Source organism: Carassius gibelio, chromosome B3 (assembly GCF_023724105.1).
Source record: "Carassius gibelio isolate Cgi1373 ecotype wild population from Czech Republic chromosome B3, carGib1.2-hapl.c, whole genome shotgun sequence".
Taxonomy (NCBI): domain Eukaryota; kingdom Metazoa; phylum Chordata; class Actinopteri; order Cypriniformes; family Cyprinidae; genus Carassius; species Carassius gibelio.
In genome coordinates, this window is record NC_068398.1 from 23,098,076 (window position 1) to 23,120,907 (window position 22,832).

At 36.7% G+C, this 22,832-nt stretch overlaps 1 protein-coding gene across 1 annotated transcript in view; it reads right to left on the reverse strand.

The window, feature by feature from the left end:
* The window catches only part of LOC127952285 (glutamate receptor ionotropic, NMDA 2A-like), a 51,429-nt gene that overhangs the window by 4,488 nt on the left and 24,109 nt on the right, over positions 1-22,832 (reverse strand). The window contains exon 4 of the mRNA XM_052550674.1: positions 9,006-9,208. Coding sequence (XP_052406634.1) covers positions 9,006-9,208 — 203 coding nt within the window. The remainder of the gene's footprint in view (positions 1-9,005; positions 9,209-22,832) is intronic.

Sequence of the window (22,832 nt, forward strand, 5' to 3'; positions counted from 1 at the left end):
GGTAAATAAACAAATAACTTTGTTACATTTAATGACATTTTTAAACATGATTTAGATTTAAAAAAAAGTTTTAAATATGTCTATTTATTTACCTATATTTGATTCATTCAACTTAATGAACACATTTAGGTTATACTAATTAGTTTTTTTTTTACATTAAAATTAATAAATCACTTTACATGTGTTAAATGAATAAAAAGAGAAACATTTGACAAAAACACAAACAAATGCAATGTAGAAGCTGCATTTAAAAATGATTTATCTTTACATTTACATTTTAAACCAGAATTAGATCAAAAGGTGTTTTTTTTTGTTTGTTTTTTTGTTTTTTTGCCAAATCAGCAAGTGATTTGTTTATTTATTCAGATTTGTGCATATTTTTTTTAATTCGCAGACATCCTTATACTGACTCAGAAATGTGCAAAACTTTTGGTTTCGTCCAAGACAGTTTACAGAACACTTATTGCAGGGCCAGTCCCGCTGGGGAAGCCCGGGGTTAAGTGCTTTGCTCAAGGGTAAAACGACAATGGTTAAGGGACTGTCCCTTGTTGGGTTTAAACCTACAACCTTTTGGTTAACAGCTCAGATCATTAACTACAAGTTTGCAAAACATGCATTCTGGGGGAGGCATGTTCTGGAAATAATTATGAGTTTCTGGAGTGAACATACAGTAGAAAACTCCAATTAGCTGACAGTTGTACGAAGTAGCTAAATTTGTGGAGAAAAGTGTACTTTAGTGAAGAAAAAATGACAGGGTTGAAGACAGGACAGAGCTGCATTAGTAATCATGTCACCATCTGTGAGTGGAGAACCTCCACTGCTCCACAGAGTTCACACTCAAACTAGTAAAGCCACCTGGGAGCCTCATTTAACTTTTAGATTGAAGTTAATTAAGACTCGGCTCTCTGTGTTCTTTAAACAGATTAACACTTAGAAAAAAAAACACTTATGAGTATACTTTGTCTCCAAAGATTGCTCCCATGCGTACCATTTCCTTCTTCTCAATGCAAACTATTTTTGCATTGGATGTAGTCCCTTTGTGGACCCCAATGTAGACTGCATGCAAAGACTATAAATATTTGTTTCAGAGACCTCAGAATAATGCAAATGCTTCCATTATGTTTGCCCAGAGAAAGTGAAAGTCATTACTGGAGATGCCAGAGGTAGAACGAAACAAAACAAAACAAAACGAAACAAAGAAAAATGACTCTGCTTATCAAAAATTTGATACAAATATTTTATTTAAAAGAAAAAAAATGTATTGCAGCTAAAAAATTGTGCATTGCATAAGCCTTCGTTATTAGGGCAGAGAAAGTTTGAATGAATTAATAAATAAATAAATAAAATGAGGTGTTCTGTTCATCAAAATTATCATTAAAATAAACATTACTACACTTTTAAGAAGTGAATTTTCACTTTAAACCACTTGCCTCATTGTCCTAGCTGCTCTATACCCAGTACCTGAACAAAATAAATGACTCTACAATGCAGATAGTGCAAAAGACTGAGCTGAGCTATGCCATTTTTGTTCCCTGTTATCGTGTTAAAAAAAAAAGAAAAGCTTATTGTAAATCCAGCCTAGCACTGATCGTATAATAGCAGAGGAGTGTTTTTGGCAGCAAGAAGTGGCTGTATGCCTTCTGACTGCAGAAATGAACAAACTTTCATGTCTCCACAATGAGAGAGACACACATTCGACTGCCTAGGCAAAATCCAGTTTAAAATCAATCTCTTCCCCTCTGCGCTGGCTATGACGCACAGGGTGAATTCCCCCGGCTCCTGCAGTGGCTCTATTCTAACTCTCACAAGGCAGAATCCATATTATTACAGAGTCTTCCTCACATTTCGATAACCACCGGCAATAAGAGGGGCTCCCTTATATCAACAGACCACTTCCTCACTGCCTTTACTACACCAATTACATTCTTATGAAGACACTTTCCACCATGTTTGTTTCTTCACTTGCCAAGACAACACAATGTGTGAAAATGTGTGAGTTAAACCTAAGAGGTAAACGTTGGAGGTGATAGTCTGAGCTGATAGATATCTGAATTCTCACATTTGCTTTGAAATATCTCAGTGGCTCAGAGTGATCTGATCACTGAAGCATGTCTCCTCTGTGTCTGTGGCTTTTCAAGCTGGCACTGGATCAGTTTGTGCATCTACAGACCTCAGCAGCAGCTGAAGTAGAGGGTAAAACGACAGCTGAGGATACCAGATGAGCTGCCGTTCCCACATCATCATACCGCATTTATCTCTGACAAAGATCAGTCAGTGTTAGACTGATTGTCTGTCAGACTGGGTCAAAAGGGTGAATCTTCACATAAATAGTTCACATTTTTGCTCTTAAAGTATTAGTTCAATCATCAAAATGACAAAAAAAAATTTCTTATCTTTATTCATTTCAGACCTGCAGACTTTCTTCTTTCATTAAACAAAAACGATAAATTTCGAAGACCTACTTATTTTGAGGTCACACTTTTCTCTGCAATTACAATGAATGGGGACTGAGAGCTTTAAGGGTCCAAAAAGAATACAAAACTACCACGAACACATAAAAGCAGACAAAGTAACAGTCAAAATGAGTCTTCTGAAGTCTACTGAGACTGGCCATTGCTACTTCATTACTTAAATAAGATCGTATATAATGTAATCATATCATATACTTTTTAGTCATACTTCTAAAATTCACCTTTTGTTTTAAAGTCATGCAAAATGTGACCCTTGACCACAAAACCATTCATAAGGGTATTTTTTGTCTAGTTTTTTTTATTTTTTATAATAGGACAGTATTTGGCCATACGGAGCTCTACACATGACATGCAAGAAAAAAATAGTAGGCTAAATCATGTGCACGATTTACTAATTTGTTCCCTCAATGTACTAAGACGTGCACACAATCACTATCGCGGTCCCTCGATTGCTAAATAGTGCGCACTATTTATAAATCGAGTGAACGAGACAGTCAATCGAGGGAACGCAATAGTAATCGTTTGCACATTTTAGTACTTTGAGAGAACAAACTAGTAAATTGTGCGCACTATTTATAAATCGAGTGAACGAAACAGTCAATCGAGGGAACGCAATAGTAATCATGTGCACGTTTTAGTACATAGAGGGAACGAATTAGTAAATCGTGCACATGATTTAGCCTACTATTTTTTTCTTGCATGTCATGTGCGGGGCTTCGTATGGCCAAGATACAACTACTTCAAAATCTGGAATCTGAGGGTGCAAAAAAAATCACAATATTGAGAAAATCACCTTTAAAGCTGTCCGAATTAAGTCCTTAGGAATGCATATTACTAATCAAAAATTAAGATCACAGAAATTTACAAAATATCTTAATAATATCAAAATAACATGATCTTTACTTAATATCCTAATAATTTTTTGCATTAAAGAAGAATCGATTATTTTGACCCACACAATGTATTGTTGGCTATTGCTACAAATATACCCCAGCGACTGGTTTTGTGCTCCAGGCTCTCATGCAGTATAGGTTTGGAGAAGGCATGAGGCTTAGTAAATAATGGCAATTTAGAGTCAGTAAGATTTTTTTATATTTTTGAAAGGGGCATTTTATGCTCTTCAAGGCTGCATTTATTTGATTAAAAAACTGCAATATTGTGGAATATTGTCACAATTTGAAATAGTTTTCAAATGTCATACTTAAAAAAAAAGATGTAATTTATTCCTGTGATCTAAAGCTGAATTTTCATCATCATTACTCCAGTCTTCAGTGGCACATGATCCTTATGAAATCTTTCTGATATGCTAATTTGCTGCTCAAGAATCATTTTTATTATGATTATTTTATTGTTACCTGTGGCACTTGATTTTTTTGTGGAAATTGTTTAGCATTTACATAATTTCTATAAATTTTTATAAAAAATTTACAGCATTTATATAAAATGTAATTTTTACAATGTAAAAGTATTTATTGGCACTTTTGATCAATTTAGTGCATCCTTGCTGATTACAGCTAATTTTTTTCATGAAAACAATGACTCCAAATATTTGGATCGTAACGTACTGAAAGAACTTTGCCTTTTTCAATGCTTCACCAAATGAATACTGTGCATATATCAGTGACAGATGCGCTTTCAAAAAAACGAACATTTTATTTGCTCTATTTGCTTAATTGTATACTAGTAATACATAACGACTTTCAAAAACGGATGTAATTACCTTTATTTGTTAGAATATGTTTATATGTAACTAATTGCAAAAGCTGAATACCAGTAACTGCACAATAAGTAGCCTACATTCAATACAAACATAGATGGTACAGACATCAGCATTTAGCTTTTGTTTTTGAACTGGGTTGAAACTACATAGAACTGGCCTTAAATTAAAAGATTAACCGTAACCATGTCAAATTAAAAGCAACAACTGCATAGTTCTACAATCCAAACAACACAATCAACACACATTCAATAAGAGGTTTCTCAAAGCATTCAGTATTTGTTTTAGTTTTTACATTTGGTTTTAAATAAAAAAAACAAATGAGTGAGTGAGACTAAATAAAAGTATGCTATATAAATACATTATTCCAAAATGTTAAAATCAAATAATGTTGGTGATAATAAAATAAAGATGCAAAGTGTTTCATTCAATCAATAAATAAAAATAAATAAATAAAAAAGTTAGGGTAATGAACTTGAGCCAATGAAAAATAAATAACTATTGGCTCAAGTAAAAAAATATAGATGTGAATCATTACACTAATTTATTTTAATTGGATGAATGAAAACTTTTTTTCAGTGTACTACCGCAGGTGATTTTTAAATCAAATTAAGTCGATGTAATTTTAAGGTAAATACTTCCACACAAATGACATGATAGCGAGCAGTGTTGGGTAAGTTACTCAAAAAAAGTAATCCACTACAAATTACTAATTACTGCTCTAAAATTGTAATTTGATTACATTACTGATTACTGCATGTAAAAAGTAATCAGATTACTAATTACTTTACTTTCAAGTTACTTTGAAAACCTATTAAACCTACAAGGACAAAAACTACAAATAAAGTGAAATTCAGTTCTTTCCGTAATTTAATATTGACTGAAAAATATTACAGAAATATGAAAACAGCAACTTGAATTAAAGATCCAATGCATTTCTATAACTTAACATTCTTAGCATAAACTTGCCTAACAATGAAAACTGTAGTCTTTTTAAATGTATCTACAGTATGTCTTAACTACATATGGGCTGTCATTCCAAGGAAGCTTCTATTATTACAAGTCCAGATGTCTGCGGTTGTGGAGACATATTCCAAACGCTCGAATGTTTTTTTAAGTTCATACTCCATATCCGCATAGGGCTGTCACTTTTCGTTCGAAAATCGATTGCACAATCGATCGGACCAACCAAAAAAAGTTTCGAAAATGAAAATAGGGAATCGATTTTGACCAAACTATTAATTTTAAAATAATTAAACAATTAAAAAAATAAAGATGTAAAAACACTCGTGTTTGGGCTTAATTTATATCATCTTACGCGGGCTCAGGCTTGCGCTCCGGTTTGTGAGGTAAATGAGCGGTCATGTGATGTGTTTCGATTAGCGCGAGAAAGATGTGAAATGGATGCTGAGTAGATGCAACGGAGGCTTGCCTCCGGCAAAAATACGTTTTGGTTGCACCAGCAACTAAAGCAAAGTTCTGGGGTGTGGAAAAGTTTTGACCATGTTTATAATGAGATTAATGAGTGAATAATCACCATCAGTGAGCGCAGGAACACATTGAACTTAATTTCGTTATTGCCAAATACCCATCTTAATTTAAAATTTATCTTAATTTAATCTGTTAAAAAAGACTCGTTTTATTGGTGCTTGGTCTAGTTATAGGCTAAATGAGTCTATGTATATTTAGAGTGCTGAGATGTTACGATGTTAGAGGACTTATTTTATTTCTTTATTCCAACTTTTAAGTGGCCTAGTCTACGTTAGTTATTAATAAATTATGTTAAAACATGTATAAATGACTCATTGTTGACAAAAGGCAAAAGAGCTGTGTGTATGCGCACATCTGAATGTCGGGCTGCAAACGGGTTCGGGCTTTTAAAAACCTGTCAATCAAAATGTACTTCTCGGGCTCGGGCCGAAACCTGTCGAGCTCGGGTCCTGTCCCGATTACAACTCTAATGCCAATAAATAATAAATATTGCTGACTTGTGCGTTTCCAAGCGCTCTCTTTACGTTCGTCCGATATGTGGCGTTGAAAAAGTGAACGTCTTTTTTTTAGACATGGAAAATCTATTTTACAATCGATTCAATGAACACTTATGTCTTAAAAATCGAAAATGCTTTTTACACAAAAGTGACAGCCCTATATCCGCATAGCATTTATCTAGATACCTTGCAAATGTCTTTCGGTCCTGCAAGGGTACAGAGCTGTCCGTTACATTTATTTTAAATGTAATGAGTTACATTACTGCGTTGTCACGAAAAGTACAACGTTACTTTGTAACGCGTTATACCTAACTCTGATAGCGAGTGATTACAATGTAGTCTGTGCACATGAAAAAAATCTTCCGAAAAATCGGCAGAAAAAAATACCAAAAACTGGCTGATTGCTGATTGTGTATTTAAAGCAAAAACCGGCCAGTTACGATTTATGGCTGGTCAACTGGTGCATCCCTAATATTTTTATGAAAATGCGAGAGCTTTCTAAACCTCCATAAAGGCTGCAATGCAACTGAAATGTTCCCAGACACAGAGTCATAGTAAGGACATCAGTAAAACAGTCCATGTGACATCAATGGCTCATCCACACTTTTACCAAACTACAAGAATACGTTTTTGTGCAAAGAAAACAAAAATAGCGACATTATTCAACAATTCTTCTCCAAATCACACATTCCGCCATTATGGAGAGTAACAAGAGGCTTTAACATCGTTTTCCTCTGGATGTAATCAAGGCTCAGTGCATGCGTGTTCTAGGTCAGCAGCACCATGCACATGCATGATTTAAGTGTTGTTGATAATGGTGGAAGTCGCTATTTTTGTTTTGTTTGCTCAAAAAAGTATTCTTGTAGTATTCTTGTAAAATTACGGTTGAACCACTGATGTCACGTGAACTGTTTTACTGATGTCCTTGCTATTTTTGGTCTGGGAACATTCCAGTTGTGTTGTTTACCAGAGTCAGAAAGCTCTCGGATTTCATCAAAAATATCTTAATTTGTGTTCTGAAGATTACTGAAGATCTTGTGGGTTTAGGAGTTAATAATATAATTTTCATTTTTGAGTAAACTACCTCTTTAATTGGGAATATTGATAAACTCTGCAGGACAGTGGCTTCCTGTGCTGATCTGGCCCAGTAGCATTTTCCACTGTAATGTTTGTTAGAATCCCATCTTGACTGCTTGGCTGTATTTCCCATAAGGAGATGAAGTTTGAATGGATTTTTTTTTTCTTTTACTTGTAATTTTAGAGAGAAAAACAATGCTAAATGTAATTGTTTTCATCTTCAGACTAATGAAATTGAAGTATCCAAATGAAGACACTAGCAGTGTGGAGTATATGGTGAATTTTTTTTTTTTTAAGTTTAATAAATGCTTTGTTAAAGTTAATACACAAGGATTTGAGTACTTTTTAAATGACTTTTTAAATACTTCTAGGATACAGACGTTGAGAGCAATCAGGAGATGATCCAGAAGACTTGTGGGAATCTATTTGAAGCTGCAGTCATTGAAGACAGTCCAGCAGATGTTGGAGTGTTGGAAGTTCTTCAAAACCATTGCTGGGACTGATATATGGACTGAACTTGAGCAACCCTCCTGAAGTCAGGTACACATTTGTAATACTGAAGAAGTTATTTCTGGAGCCGGTTCCTGTTCCTGGAATAAGGTTTGATTGGTTACCCATGAATGCCAATTAGAAAATGAGTAGTTTGATATTTCTGCTATTTTGTGTAATTTTGTAATTCCATTAATGTTATCAAAACACAATTTGGTTGTGTGGAACCACTGTCCATAATTAAATTAAGTAAGTTTAAAGAGTAATTTTTGTTTGTGTGATTATGGCTGAGTAGTTAAGTTGACTGAGTAATTCTGCTGTTTAAACCAAGCAGATGAGGAACCAATAAGGGAGAGACACAGAGCAAGAGAGGACGGAACTATATCCTGCCAGTGTCTTTGCATGCCTTAGTAATTCCTACCTCCTCCTCTTCCTCCAAAAGGGCACAATGGATGCTTGAGTGGGAATTGGGCCGTTGGAGGAACACAACAGAGAGCACTGGCCTGTTTGCAATTGGACATGTGTGGCGTCCATGTATTCTCTTGTGTGTGCACGCTCAGTTCTTTAAGGGAGACTAATCTTCATGCATACAGAGCAGGATATAGTGATCCTTTGAGATCGTATATTCTTCGCCCTATTTAGCAGCGTAAAAATCCAATAAAAGCCACTGTGCTTTTCTTTACATGGGCAGTTTTCACTCTGTGTTAATCATGGCTCACAGATCACAACAACTTTTATGACTGTGACTTTTTAATAATTGTTTATGCAAACTCCAACATGCACACTACTGTTTAAAAGTTTGGAGTCAGTACTATTTAAAGAAAGACAATTTTACTCTGCATTAATCTGGCAGTAAAGACATGTATTCGATATCGAACCGATATAGATTGATATTTAATCTGCATATTAGAATGATGTCTGATGCATCATGTTATTGTTTTTACTGTAACTTCAGAAAAGGTTTTCTTAATTTTATAAAATGTATTTATTAAAAAACATGTTAGTTTCCCTTGAACAATAAGCACATCAAAAAATAAAATGTAGTGTCTTCCAACCCCAGGTGGACAGTAACACTACAGTATTGATTGATATATCATGTAATAAACAACTCTCAATATATATCATACTCTCTTTAAGAGTGCTCTTACATCACTCTGCGCACCTCTCCAGGGTCACAGTGTAAAACATCTATCAGTTTGAAAGTGATTCTTTCAGTAAATGAGTGAGTGATAGAGAAGGGGAGATTGAGGAAAGCAGCCTTACTCTTTGATGTGTTTGCGGCAGGGCACAGAGTTTCTCATGCAGGTGCCTGTGAGGCGCTCCACGTTCTCCACAATGACAAAAGGCTTCTCCTCTAGAGTTACAATGGTCAGGTGATTGTCATCTGTCTCTCCGTCACCAAAAGAGTTGAAGCGAGGCCACACAGGAAATTTCAAAGACAAACTCTGGTTTTCCCATTTGCCCATCTGGAAATGAATTGAAAAGAGGAGTGTCACATTCTTGCTCTATAGCTTACTGGTGTTATTCTTTTAATTACAATATTGCCAACATATCAATGCACACAAAAATAACAGTGACAGAAAACACATACACACACACACAGAGAAAAATAAGTTCTTAAAATTATTTCACAAGTTTATAAGAGGTGTGCCTCAGTCCAAACCTCGCCAGTTTCACAATGAGCATAGGTTTGTTTTCCTTTGGATGACATGTTTGTCTGTGTCTGTCTTCTACTGTATGTCTAGACTGTGATCACTAAGCCTGTATTTGCAGAGGATCCATCTCTACTTTGTATCTTCTGCTGTCTCTCTCTCAGTCCCAGAGGGCAAGGTGTGAGAATAAAGCTATGCTTGAGAGCAAATCATATCAGATCAACAGAGGCCTGGCAAACACATTCATCAAATAGAGCCACATAACATCACAGTCTCCGTGTCTGAATATGCAAAAAATACACAAAAATAAAGTTGTGACAGGAAAAAGATAAAAAAAAGTAAATGTCTACTGTATATGTTGCTTAAAAATAAAAAGTAAAAAGTAAAAAGTTTAAAGTTTAAAGTTTAAAGTTTTAAATAAATAAATGAATTAATTAATTAATTAATATATAAATATAAACTAATAAAAACAGGGGTAAGTGACAGAAAAAGATATAAAAATATAATAAATGTTACGATTTAAAATTTACAGTAAAAGAAAAAAAAAGTAAATTAATCAAACACTGCCACAAAACACAGTCCCTGTGTCTGACAATGCATTAATACATAAACATTTTAAAAAGTGAGGAAAAAGATAAAAACTAATTAAATAAAAAGTAATAAATAAACAAATTTAAAAAATTTAATAAGTACAGTATTTTAATCAAATAGTGTCTTATACAGCCCTTGTGTCTGATTATGCCCCAATTCATAAAAATAAAGAACTGAGAATAAAAAGATGAAATAAAATATAGATGCCGGTAAAACTGTATGCCATTTATTAAAATGGAACAAAAAATAAATAAACAAAATATAAAACAAAATTAAAATACAATAATCAAATACTGCCACACATACTTGTGTACATAGTTTGATATTAATCGTCAAATTAATATGATGTTGGAATACTTCATTAAAAATAGGCCAGCAATTCATAAAGGATGATAAATCCAGAAAAGTGGCATTCTGATGAACAAGAAAACAAAAACTTTTTCTTAAAACTAAGAAAAAGCTGTTCAGCCATGACAGTCATGAGCAAACTTTCCTAAGTGTGCTAGGTCAGTGCACTGGAGAGCGATGAGCAGTGTTCAGGGGGACTGGGGTATCTCGCTAGATGCAGTGCTGCTAACCAGTGTCACAGGATATTTGGGTTAATGCTGTTAATCCAATCAGCATGCTTTAGGAGGAAGCCGTAATCGCGTTCCTCCTATCCCTGATGAACAAGAGACTGAGGACATCTCCGACACTGCCAGAGTTTCTTTTATCAGCAGCACAGCCGTCGATTCATCCGCAGCCTTATTAGAGTCAAAGCACCTTTCTTTTTGAGTTTCTCCCCTCCAACTTTCTCCAACGTTTCTTGTTCTAATGTGTGAAAAATTCATTTCATTAATCTGTCTCATTTGGTTTGATGGCAAATTTCTTTTGTCAAGCACTGTGGGTAAAAATGGCTCACCAAGCTTATCTGTCTCAGCTGAAGACAAAAGTAACTACTTGCAGTTTCTGTCGACTCCAGGCTTACCATGCTAAAAGAATGATTTATGAATTTGATGTTTTCAGAGAACGTACTTTATTGAAAATAAAAGGACACCATTTCTCTTGTACTGTCAGTCATTTACCGAGCAGGCGTGCAAATATTTTAGTAATGCTGGAGTAAAGCTGTATTATGCTTGGGCACAATTCCCACTTTGCATGTTGACAGCGATGCTTATGCATGTCTGGCAGGACACATATGTTGCGGTACGCGCTGATGATGGAGCGATAGGCCACAAGCGGTTGAATAATTCAGTGTGGTTTGGAAGGGTGGGCTGACGTCAGCGAGCTCGCCAATGAAAACAGAGCGTAAACGCTAAGCACTGCCTAGAGTTGAAACTGCACAGAGCCATTAATTCTTAATGGAACAGGACCCAGAAATTGCTAAACCTAGCTCTAGTCCCTTTTTTCTCTCTTATCTAACTTTCTCTATCTCTTGCTGTCATTCTGCTCTCTTTTGGCCTCTGGCTCAGCAATCTCTCTCTCTCTCTCTCTCTCTCTCTCTCTTTCATCCATTATTTGGAAATGTTCGAGCATTTGTTTTTGAAACTATGTTGCCCTTGAAACTTAAGAGTATAAATTCACTCCAAATGCACACACTTACTTACATTGTAAATATACACAGACATTGAGCGTCTGATGTCTTTCAGACTGAATATAAACAGCATGACATGAACGAGAGTGCTGTTATTAATTATTAACAAAATATTCAAAATATTCAGACCAAGAACACGAGTGGGAGTGTGATATTGCTTTTACCCAACAACCAATTACATAACAAATTAAATGGCATTAATAAAGAGTTAGTTTACCCCAAAAATTATCCCCATGTCGTTCCAAACCCGTAAGACCTTCATTCATCTTCGGAAACCCAAATTAGAATATTTTTGATGAAATCCAAAAGCTTTCTGCACCTTTCTGTCAGTTGTGTCGCTTTACTTCATAAAACCATTCACAAACCCTCTACCGGATGCACAGTACAGAATATCTCAATCTTCGGAAGAAAAAATATTACGTAATCTGTCTACGTTTTGGCTTGGATGCAGCCAATCACTTGTCGCCACCTACTGGTATATCAATGTAACCTGCAGAAACCCACACCACTAATATATGTGTAAACATAGTTATAATCACCATACGTTGTGAAAACCATTTCGAATGTCTTTGCTCATGAATAAAGTAATAAATGCGTAAGGTTTTAAAAATCAAAACAATGCATGAGGCATTACAATCTAACTGTGAAAACCTACTTTCTGATTGTCTCAAACTTCTTTGCTTTTAAGAACAAAGTCAAAGAGAGTGAATATACTAACAACCATCCATAAACCAAGAAGACACTTAAACTGCAAAAGACTTGTAAAGCAGAGAGAGAAAAAGACACAAAGAAATTGGATAAACTAAATTGATGAAGAAAGGCACTTGTGCTCCAGACGTTAAGTAATGACAGTGTTTGAGCCACTCAAAATCTAATCAAACAACACAGGCAATGTAGCGCCTGTGATGAAAACAGCCCCATTTCGCCACTATGCAAAGCCAGCCGGCTGTGCCTATGCATTTCAATGACCTCATTAGATAATTATAATTAAAAGGGAGCTTCGTGAAGCAATGGAGCAGAGAATCCAAATTAAGATGCTTAATTTCATCCTCATTGTATTACTGCTTTTTTTAATAGAGAAGAAGTATGTTTGTTTTCTTATTTCATTCGACTTCAGTTGTGTTTATCATAAAGGTGAAATGGGGTTGTGGTGGATACAGACACAAACTAACCAAGGGGGGCTCTGACCATTTGATCTGAAGGGCCCAAATGGTTCAGATATTGTGAAGACAGTTTAATTCAATAATATTATTTTATTAAGTGTTTAAATTAAGTGGAGATTAAAAAGGAGAAACTGATAAACTCCTAGGAACATGGACAAAATGTATTAAGAAGTTGAGTGAGAGTAACAGTGTCATACTGACAGTAAACTCACTGCTGTTGACAGATAATCTAGATGAAACGTGAGCAAGATACTAAACCAGCGCTGTAGGCCATGTCAGTATTGAAGTTGGGAATGATGCTAAATTGCATCTTTTGAGAATGTAGTGCCGTTCATTCACCAAGCAGCAGTTTGATATATTGAACTTTGTTTTACTTACTGTCAGACAGGGTACGGCACACTGTTTCTTCTACTTGCTGCTGTCAGATATCGGAGCATCTGACAGCTAATGAACAACTGCCATATCACCAAACGTTTGTAAAAACAATCAGTTTCCTGATCACTCAAACAGACATGGTTATTTATGATAATGTGCTGGCATTGCTGGTAAGATGGTCCCTGACAGTGTTTATAGTTTATAGTTCCAACCAATAGGAACACACACAAGAAATATTAGTTTTGTGAGGAGAAGGGCTTCAGAAATTTCTCAACTATTGTATTTTGTAAAGATGTATAAAAAATATTAAAATATTTTATTTTTTTAAATATATTGTTTTATTACATTATTATTAAACTTGTTTTATATATAAAATAGTTTATATATATATATATATATATATATATATATATATATATATATATATATATATATATATATATATTAGTGCTGTCAAAATTAGCGCGTTAACGCATTCGATTAATTTGAAATATTTAACGCGTTAAAAAAAAATAACGCAATTAACGCGGTTGCAGTTTTTTTTTATTTCCAGTTGTGGCCTATGTGTGTTCAACGTGCAAAGAAATATGGATAAGACCAAGGAAGGACTTTTAGACGGAAAGTTTCAGTATAAAACTCTGCCGGATTACTCTTCAGTCTGCCACAAGAAACAGCAACATTAAAATCATGAACTCAAATGTCATTGTTTAAAAAAAAAAAAAAAAACAATGACTGTAACAGTGCGTAAATCAGACCTTTCTGTAACGCTAACGTTAATAAGCTTAAACGAAAATAACGAAATAATTGTGTAGCGGAGTATTTTTTGTACACAGTGCCGCGAACTGTCAATCACTCCTGTACGCGTTCATCACTGTCCTCCTCGCAGCTGCAGCAACTTGCGCTCTCTCTCTTCATCAAGCTTTAAAACAAAAAGGGGACAAAAAGATCATATTGTCTTTGTGCATAGGCTATAGATTAATTAGATAAATGAATATCTAAATTTGTGCCTTGCCGTCTACGGTATTTTTTTAGAACTTAAAAAAAGATGCTGCAGCCAATGAACAGCCAGCGGGGGCTGGCTGCAGGACGACTGAACCTCCGCAGACAGTTTTTAATGTTTATCAGACAATAAATACTCAAGATTTTGCTTTAGTATAACTTCCGGGACAATTAGGGCCAGATTCGGGAGTCGGGACAACAGTTTAGATTTCGGGACTGTCCCGAATTTTTCGGTACGTCTGGTCACCCTTCCTGAAAGACCTGCATTACTTCATTAGCTTCAGTCTGACCTGCAGTGATAGAATTCGAATTTGGTGAGGTATCAGTCAGCGAATCATCTTATTCTGGTCTTGTTCTTGCAGTATTCAGAGTCTGAAGCCAAGAAAACATAGTAAGTGTTGTTGTTAACTGTATTTGATTTTTAACCGAACCGAGCGTTGTGTACACTCACAACGAGTTTCACACACCTTCTCCGGCCACGTTGAGTTGTTGACACTTAACAGTGGGAAAAGCGACACATGCGCTATTCACTTGTATAACTTAAGGGTGAATGGGTAATGTAGTTTCTGATCTGGGTGGGATGAATTAGGTAGCTTGCATTGTGAAGGGCGCTCTGAAAATCGGCAGTGCAGGTAAAAGATTAAAACCTCTATTAAAACAGATGTCCAAATGAGCGTACCGGTACGCTACAAGCACGTTCTGGGCGCACGGAGAGGTGGCGGTACGCTCAAGAGCTATATTTGGAAGTGGCGGTACTGAGTACCGGTGCATACCGGCCCACTTAAAGCACTGGCAATGACTATACTTTGGAATTTTTTTGCAGTCCACTTAGAATTCAACATGGAAATCATTTTTGTTTTTTATTGGCATTGATTGTTTTGAAATTCAAATGGTACTTACATGCCTGTGTTTTTATTTCTGTAATAAATATGGCTTTCAAGCCAACAGTTAATTTGGAGGATATTGATGGTTTATTGCAGGTATGTTGTTTACATGAGAAAATCTGTGTTACAAGTTAAACAAAAATTCCAATAAACAATCATATTTTGAATTTAAATAGTTTCTTTGTCTTGAGTTCACATTAATTATTTACATTTTACATTTACATATCCAAAAAGTTTCAGTCTTTTAATTGCGATTAATCGCGATTAATCACGATTAATTTTAAAAAATTGTGCGATTAATTAGTTAAATTTTTTTAATCGATTGACAGCACTAATATATATATATATTAGGGGTGTAACGATACGCGTATTCGTATTGAACCGTTCGGTACGACGCTTTCGGTTCGGTACGCGGTACGCATTATGTATACCGAACGGTTCGTTGGAGTAATTAATTATATTTGAAAAAAAAAAAAAAAGAGAGAGAGAGAAATATAATGATATGCGTTCAACAAGGTAGCCCAATAACCCAAACAACGTAACAGGCAACGCCCCTGACACTCCCGAAGAAGAAAAAAACACCATCTTATATGTTTATGTTAGGCTACTCAGTCAGGCGCTCGCTCACTCAGTACGCGCTGAAGGCTCGTTGCAAAATGGCCAATGCGTTTAACAGACTAGAAAAAGAAGATCCTCCAGTAACCAACAGGTCTGGTGTTTGGGTGCACTTTGGATTCCCTTTAAGCTATAATGGTGATGGCAAGAGAGTGGTGGATAAAAAAAACAACGGTATGTCGCATCTGCAACATGACAGGGTACACCAGCGGGAATAAAAAAAAAAAAAAAAAAAACACCAGCGGGAATATCTGGGATATATGCGTCAGTACTATCTGGGAAAAGACGAAAAAAAGGAGAAACATGCACGCAGCAAACTATCCCTGCAGCATTTAGAAACTATAGCTTACAGGGAATCCAACCCAAACACCAGACCTGTTGGTTATTTTAGGATCTTATATTTCTGGTCTGTTAAAGGCATTCGACATTTTGCAACGAGCCTTCAGCGCGTGCTGAGTGAGCGAGCGCCTTAGGGGCCGTTCACATATCGTGCCTAAAAACGCATGGAAAACGCTAAGCGCGTCTTTCTCCTCCTTTCCAAAGCGCTTGGGCAGAAGCGCTCATGAGGCGTCTGTCTTTGCTAAGCAACAATGACGTGCTCTCTCCATGAGACGCGGAAATTTCAGCGAAGGATAAATGGATTTGCAGCTCTAAAAATCGCTTGCAGTAGCTCTGCTACTAAATTTATTTCAAAATTGCAATCCATATACAACTATGATCAGCTGATCCTTCATCTTGGCTGAGCTCTCAACGTTGTTACGGGAAAGGATGAAGCTGATTGGTTAGTTCTTGTCACATGACCCGCGGTGCGCTTGCGGCATTCTGAAAAGTTGAGATGTTTTTACATTTTGCTGTATCTAAAACGTATCGAACCGAACCGAACCGAACCGTGACATCAGTGTATCGTATCGAACCGAACCGTGAATTTTGTGAACCGTTACACCCCTAATATATATATATATATATATATTTTTTTTTTTATGTAACCCTGTCTCCTCCCAAAGTCTTCGCTCATGAAGACAAAATCACATACTGCCTGACAGCTATTTCTTTGAATAAATAATTACTTTGTGACAATTAAAAAATATATATCTTCTATATACTATGAATGTCTACAGTAATTGTTTTAACATTGTTTATTTAGACTTATTTTACCCTATTTAACAAAAAGCTAATAAAATAAAATGGCATTGACGCAGTGTACTGTATGTATTGAGCTGCAGCACTGACCCAACAGTGCATGCAACACATATGGAATGATCTGAACATGGGAAATAGATCTGACCTCAACTGGTTTCCACAATGTTTCCTATAACCTTCAGTGGGAAGTATTTATTAGGTGCTGGATGGCTAGAAAAGTCATTAGCACTTTACCACAGGGATAGGAAATTAGCATTTTAATTGTTTGCGCGCTGTGCATTTCCATGGTCACGGTGCAAATAGATTTTGTGCTTGTAGATCTCAACCTGCTTCTATTCCAATCAACGTCTCCCCCTTCAGGAGCGATTACATGAGTGTCGCACAATATTAGAGGTATCTGGCTTCACCTTCAGGCCCCAGGAGGATGAGGAAAGGCTTGCGACAAGCCTTCGTAGATGCTCTGCCCTCAAAAGCGACAGAGAGGAACTGAATTGAATGAGAACGCCTTCGCCAGATGAAAACAGTATAATGCCCATCCTGAAGGCTTGCTTGCAGAGAGCTATTAGGATAAAACGCTCCATGTCTAATTCGGTTGAGGAGGTATAATTAATGACTCCTGTGCAGAGGGGAGGGGTTGTTCACACTAAGCGCTAACCAAATAGCTTGAAAGTGGCTGACACTCAGCAACACGTCTGCCGCTGCCCACTCAAAATTCCACACTGGTAGAGCTGCGGCTTGCTGCAGAGGATTGACCTTGGATACTGCACTCTATATATTTGTGCAAGTATCATTTATTACCAGGGCCAAAAGACGCTTAAGTGAAGTATGATGTGGGTACTGAGTACTGATGTGGAGTCATACCCTGAGGGTTGATTAACTGTTCACATCACTGCTGCAGGACAGTGAAGCACCTGACAAAAATGAAATACTGTTCATTGACATGGTCTTGGTGCAGCGATGGTCAAGATGCCCAGGACAACATACTGCTCAAACTTTCTTAAAGGCACAGTTTAACTAAAAATGAAAACACTCTCTCATATCATTCCATTTTTGTCTTCACATGAACACAAAAGAAGACATTTTAAAAAGAAATGTGCTATTCGTTCTTTTCAGAAAATACTCCAAGTCTTTTGAATCCATTATAATAGCTTTGGGGGAGAAATTTACCACTTATTTTTCCTCGACATGAAGAAGGGGTTTACATTAAAGTTACATTACAAATTATATGAATCCCCTCTCAGTTTCACTCTGGAGATCTTTAATTGTTGAGCTTGTGACCCTGGAAAAAAAGAGGCACTGAGTTGAGGGAAGGATTCAGATCTTTGTTCAGAAATGGAGAAAATCTCTAGAGCTTCTATTTTTTTCTATATTTCTATATTTTTCCATTTTTGACAGAGATGGACAGTGGTGTTGTTTCATTAGATTTCGATTCATATATTTTAAATTTATATTTTACTTTATCATAATAATTTAGCAGAAACTCTTGCAAAGTGGACTGTTTCTCTCTATCTCTTATAAAAAAAAAAAAAAAAAAACAAGTACAAAATATAAGCATAATTACTTATATTACTAATATTACTTTAATATTACTTTAATCAATTAATTATATAAATTTGAAATTAAAATGATACATATCTATAATTTAGAAATAAAATATAAATATTATTTAATTAAAATGTATAAATATTTGTTATTCTTAAAAAGTGTTCATTAAACCATTTAAAATAAAAATACAAATTCTTTTTGAAGCTTAAAGCATTAGTTTCTATTTACTTACACTGCATGAAATAAATAAGTCCACCACATTCTTCCAAATTATTATAATCATTTTGTATTCCACAGAAGTAATAAAGTCATACAGGGACAACATGAGTGTGAGTAAATGACAACAGATTGTTCATTATGAGTCAGCTATTCTTTTATCTTGTCTGAATGGCCAGCAATTAAAGAGAGGGAGGAAACACTCACAGGTTTATGTGATGAATACTGTTCAGCCCATTAAGGGAGCAATTATATTTTGTTTGTCAAACTGTGGACCCCATGCGTCAAGTCAAGTCTGGGTTTTCTGTGTGGGCGGCAGTTGTTCTTTTGCTGAAGTCCCACGTGGATCCAAGATCCAGCATTCAGCCAACATGAGAAAACGACGACAGATTCCCTGGCTGCCAATCAGAGCTGAGGCCGAGATTAATCACGGACGCTGAAGCTGTAATTAGCTCTCCAGAAAACCAAACTCCTCCGAACTTCTGAGAAGGGTGGATTTGCTTTTTAGCATGAGGCGTTGAGTATTTATAGTTCAATGGTGGTAGAGCAGAGCTGGATTGAGTAGCATGGGATTTCTGCGTGACTGAGACATTAGGATGAGGTGTGGGGGGGGGGGGGGGTAAACAGAGGAATAAAGGAAACAGGGCTCTAATGTGCGTCATGAGGTGCTGCTGCATAGTCGTTTTCATTACAGCCTCTGTTCACGATTTACAGTGACCCACTCTTTAATTAAAAGCAGCCACACTGTCTGATGAACTGCCTCTCAGCCACAGTTTTACCACAGCGTCACCCATTCTGCCAGCACAATGACCTGCTCGCTTTCAGACGTCATTTCAGAGTCTATTTACTGACACTCGAACCTGGCCGATCCATTGGGGTTATGCTTCATCTGACGCCAACCAGCTCACTGTCTAAAGCCCATTCAGACGCGACCAGTTTTTACTCTAAGGATTTTAGGCAAATTTATGTTTCATAGATGTATTTTGTGATTTTAATCCTGCCCGAACCAAACATGTTTATGTTTTTCTCATACAACCTCGGGTGAAAATTACAGAGCAAATTAACTACTGTTTTTCAGTATCTTGGAGGTCCTCTTAGAAACTGAATCCCATTTGGATTAAAAAAAAAGTGAATATGGTATATTATTATTTCTTTAATTGCTTCTCTTCATTTATGTTGACCTTAAAATAAAGTCTAAATTCCAGGAGATGTTACTCTGGTGCACCTTCATTATGAATTTAGACCTTTTAGCAAATCTGTCCTTATCATTACATCAAATCAAACACACTTCATCTTAATAATTATATTCCTAGTTAAAGATATGTTACAAATCCTGTTCAAAGTAGAGCTGAAGATCTTTGCCCAAACCAGATGGGGCCCGTCGGGTTCGGTCAGGGTTCGGGCTTAATTTATATAATTTTATAGGGCTCGGGCTTGCGCTCCGGTTTGAGAAGAAAGAGAAAAAGTTAATCGAAGAGTGTATCGACCCTCGTAAGCATACTATAGCTGGACTCATTGTCATGACTTCACGTTATCACATCCAGCAAACTGACTGCGCCTTTGTCTTGAGCGGTCATGTGATGTGTTTCGATTAGCGCGAGAAAGATATGAAAATGGAGGTTATGCTGAGCAGGTGAAATGGAGGCTTGCCTCTGGCGATTACATTTTGGTTGCACCAGCAACTCAAGCAAAGTCTGAGGTGTGGAAAAGTTTTGACCATGTTTATAATGAGAATAATGAGCCAGTGGGTTATATTGCTGGACGCGCCATCAGTGAGCTGATCAGTGGCTGAAGCCATCTACAGTGGATTCAATAATTTTCCTCCACAAAAACATGTAGGCCTAGCCTAATCTTGGTGAGTAAAGGTTTTTCAAATGATAACTAAATATTCATTGAGTCTTAAATGCTAATGTAGGCTAGGCAGAGTATATAGGCTAATGTTGGCATTATTCTTTTATTAAATTTCAGCTGCTAGTGGTGAAGCAAATCCGGCAGAGCCTTTATCCTAATTTTGTTATTGCCAAATACCAATCTTAATTTAGAATTTATCTTAATTTAATTTAAGAAAGACTCATTTTTATTGGTGCGTTGGTCTATTTATAGGGTAAATGAGCCTAGGCCAATTTAGAGTGCTGAGATGTTAAGATCACAGAGGACTTATTTAATTTCTTTATTCCAACTTCCAAGTGGCCTATAGCCTACGTTAGTCATCAATAAATTGTTAAAACATGTTTAAATGACTCAATCTTGGCAAAAGGCAAAAGAGCTGTGTGTGTGAGCACATTTGAATAATGTCGGGCTGTAAACAGGTTCGGGCTTTTAAAAAGCTGTCAGTTAAAATGTACTTGTCGGGCTCGGGCCGAAACCTGTTGGGCTCAGGTCCTGTCGGGCCTAACTTTTAAGGCCCGATTACAGATCTAGTTCAAATAGCACTTAAAGGGATAGCCCACCAAAAATAAAAATGCCATTATGTCATTCTCAAAGCATATGACGTGGATGAAAAAAAAATAATTACACTGTGACCATGAATTAAGAGTTCATTCTAATGACTGACACTGTAAGGAAAAATAATCTACTAACAGTTTTCTTTATTACCCGTTAAGTTTCCGTACATTTCCTTTAGCCCTAAAACACAAAGCAATCCATGATTCAAAATTAGTAAGATGCTTAAAATTAAAACAGTACATTGGGCCCCATTTCTTTATTATACTTTTTTTTTTTTTTTTACAGTGTAGTACTTTGCGACTACAGTTAAATATTTTTTTTCCTTTGTGTAAGTTACATAACTTTTTACAAATGTATTACGTAGATTTATTTAAATCATGGCCACTATTTAACAAAAACAAGGGAATGATTAACTTGAGGGAACATGTTCTCAATTTGTATCCACAATATCTTTTTCTCTGCATGTTCAGTCTTCGTTTGATTTGTATCTTTTCAATGAATCTATGGTCCAATTCCTGTAACCCACTGAAATGATCTGTTCACAAATCACACCGATTCAGTTTTTGATTCAACTCTCAGCAGCTATGAGTCTCAGTGCCTAATACACTGAGCGTTCACACATTAAACGCTCCATCCTCCCAGCGAATAAAAGTCCTGGCACAGTTCAATGATGACTCAACTTTTTAATGAGCCCTGACTGAACAATATGAAAAGCACAATGGGGGAAGGGCTTGGGGGAATTGTGTGTTTTTTTGCCCGCCTAAATTGAAAAGGAACACAACAGTGAAAAATGAGGGCTGGTTTTCAAGGTGACAGCAGTACAGTTTGAATTCTATAGTACAGCGCTTGTATTCTCTCTCTCTCTGAGTGAAAAAGAAGGAGAAGAAGAATGGAAGCAGGACAGCAGCTTATTTCTTGCGACTATAGACCATGGCTTAGCGCCCAGGCCAATTCACCGCAGGTCTCCGGTAGGTCACGCAGATAGGAGGATTACTTTAAGAGGGCCGACATTCCATTACTCTGTCAGACAATCGTATCAAAATAATCAGCGATACCCAGATTTATGGGCAATATCAAGAGGCCGCCCTGAGCAGAGATGAGTAGGACAGAGTTGACCCCCCAGAAGGGATTCCTGACGGGAAGCTTTGGTCCCCGAGTAAATTACACAACACAAGCAATTTGCCACACGGCCGCTGAGGCTGGGAGCGAAGGGAGTGAGGGGGAGAGAGAAAAATGACAGACAAAGACAGAATGGAAAGGCTTTCTGCATAATGTTCGGGGAGATGGAGGGTACTTGTGCATCATTCCAGCTCATCAGTAGTCAAAAACACCTCTGTTGCCCTCCCCTAATGCCCTGCACCGTTCTTAAAAGATTCAACGCCTCCACTCTAAAATAAAAGCCATTTGTGCAAACAATTATTCACGAGAAGAAAGCTGTAGTCTCGAGACGGCCGCTTTCTCATTCCTGATCCTGCAGACGTCTTGTTTAAGTGAAAATCTCTTCTTAGGGGACTCATGCATGCAGTGCATTCTGATGGCTTCATTTTGAACGCGGCTTCTCTGCGTACAGACATACAGACAGACAGCTGTGTGGTCAAACGGCTGGTCACACCTGCACTATGCTGCCTAAAGGTTTGCGCTCGTTCTTCTAGGCTTGTTTGCTGAGGCAGAGGGCTCACGGTGACACCAGTAATTACACAGTATGGAAAGGCCGTACTAGGATCAGGTTTCAGCTCTCCAGAGGATCACATGCTTGACATTATTGCGGATAAAGCGGAGTACTGGAAAACTGCGAGCATACTTTTTGCTCAAATGTCTTTCATTTCTTCAAATTCTGATGCATTCACATAAAAAAGCAATGCCCACTGCATCCTACTTAAACCTGAATAAAA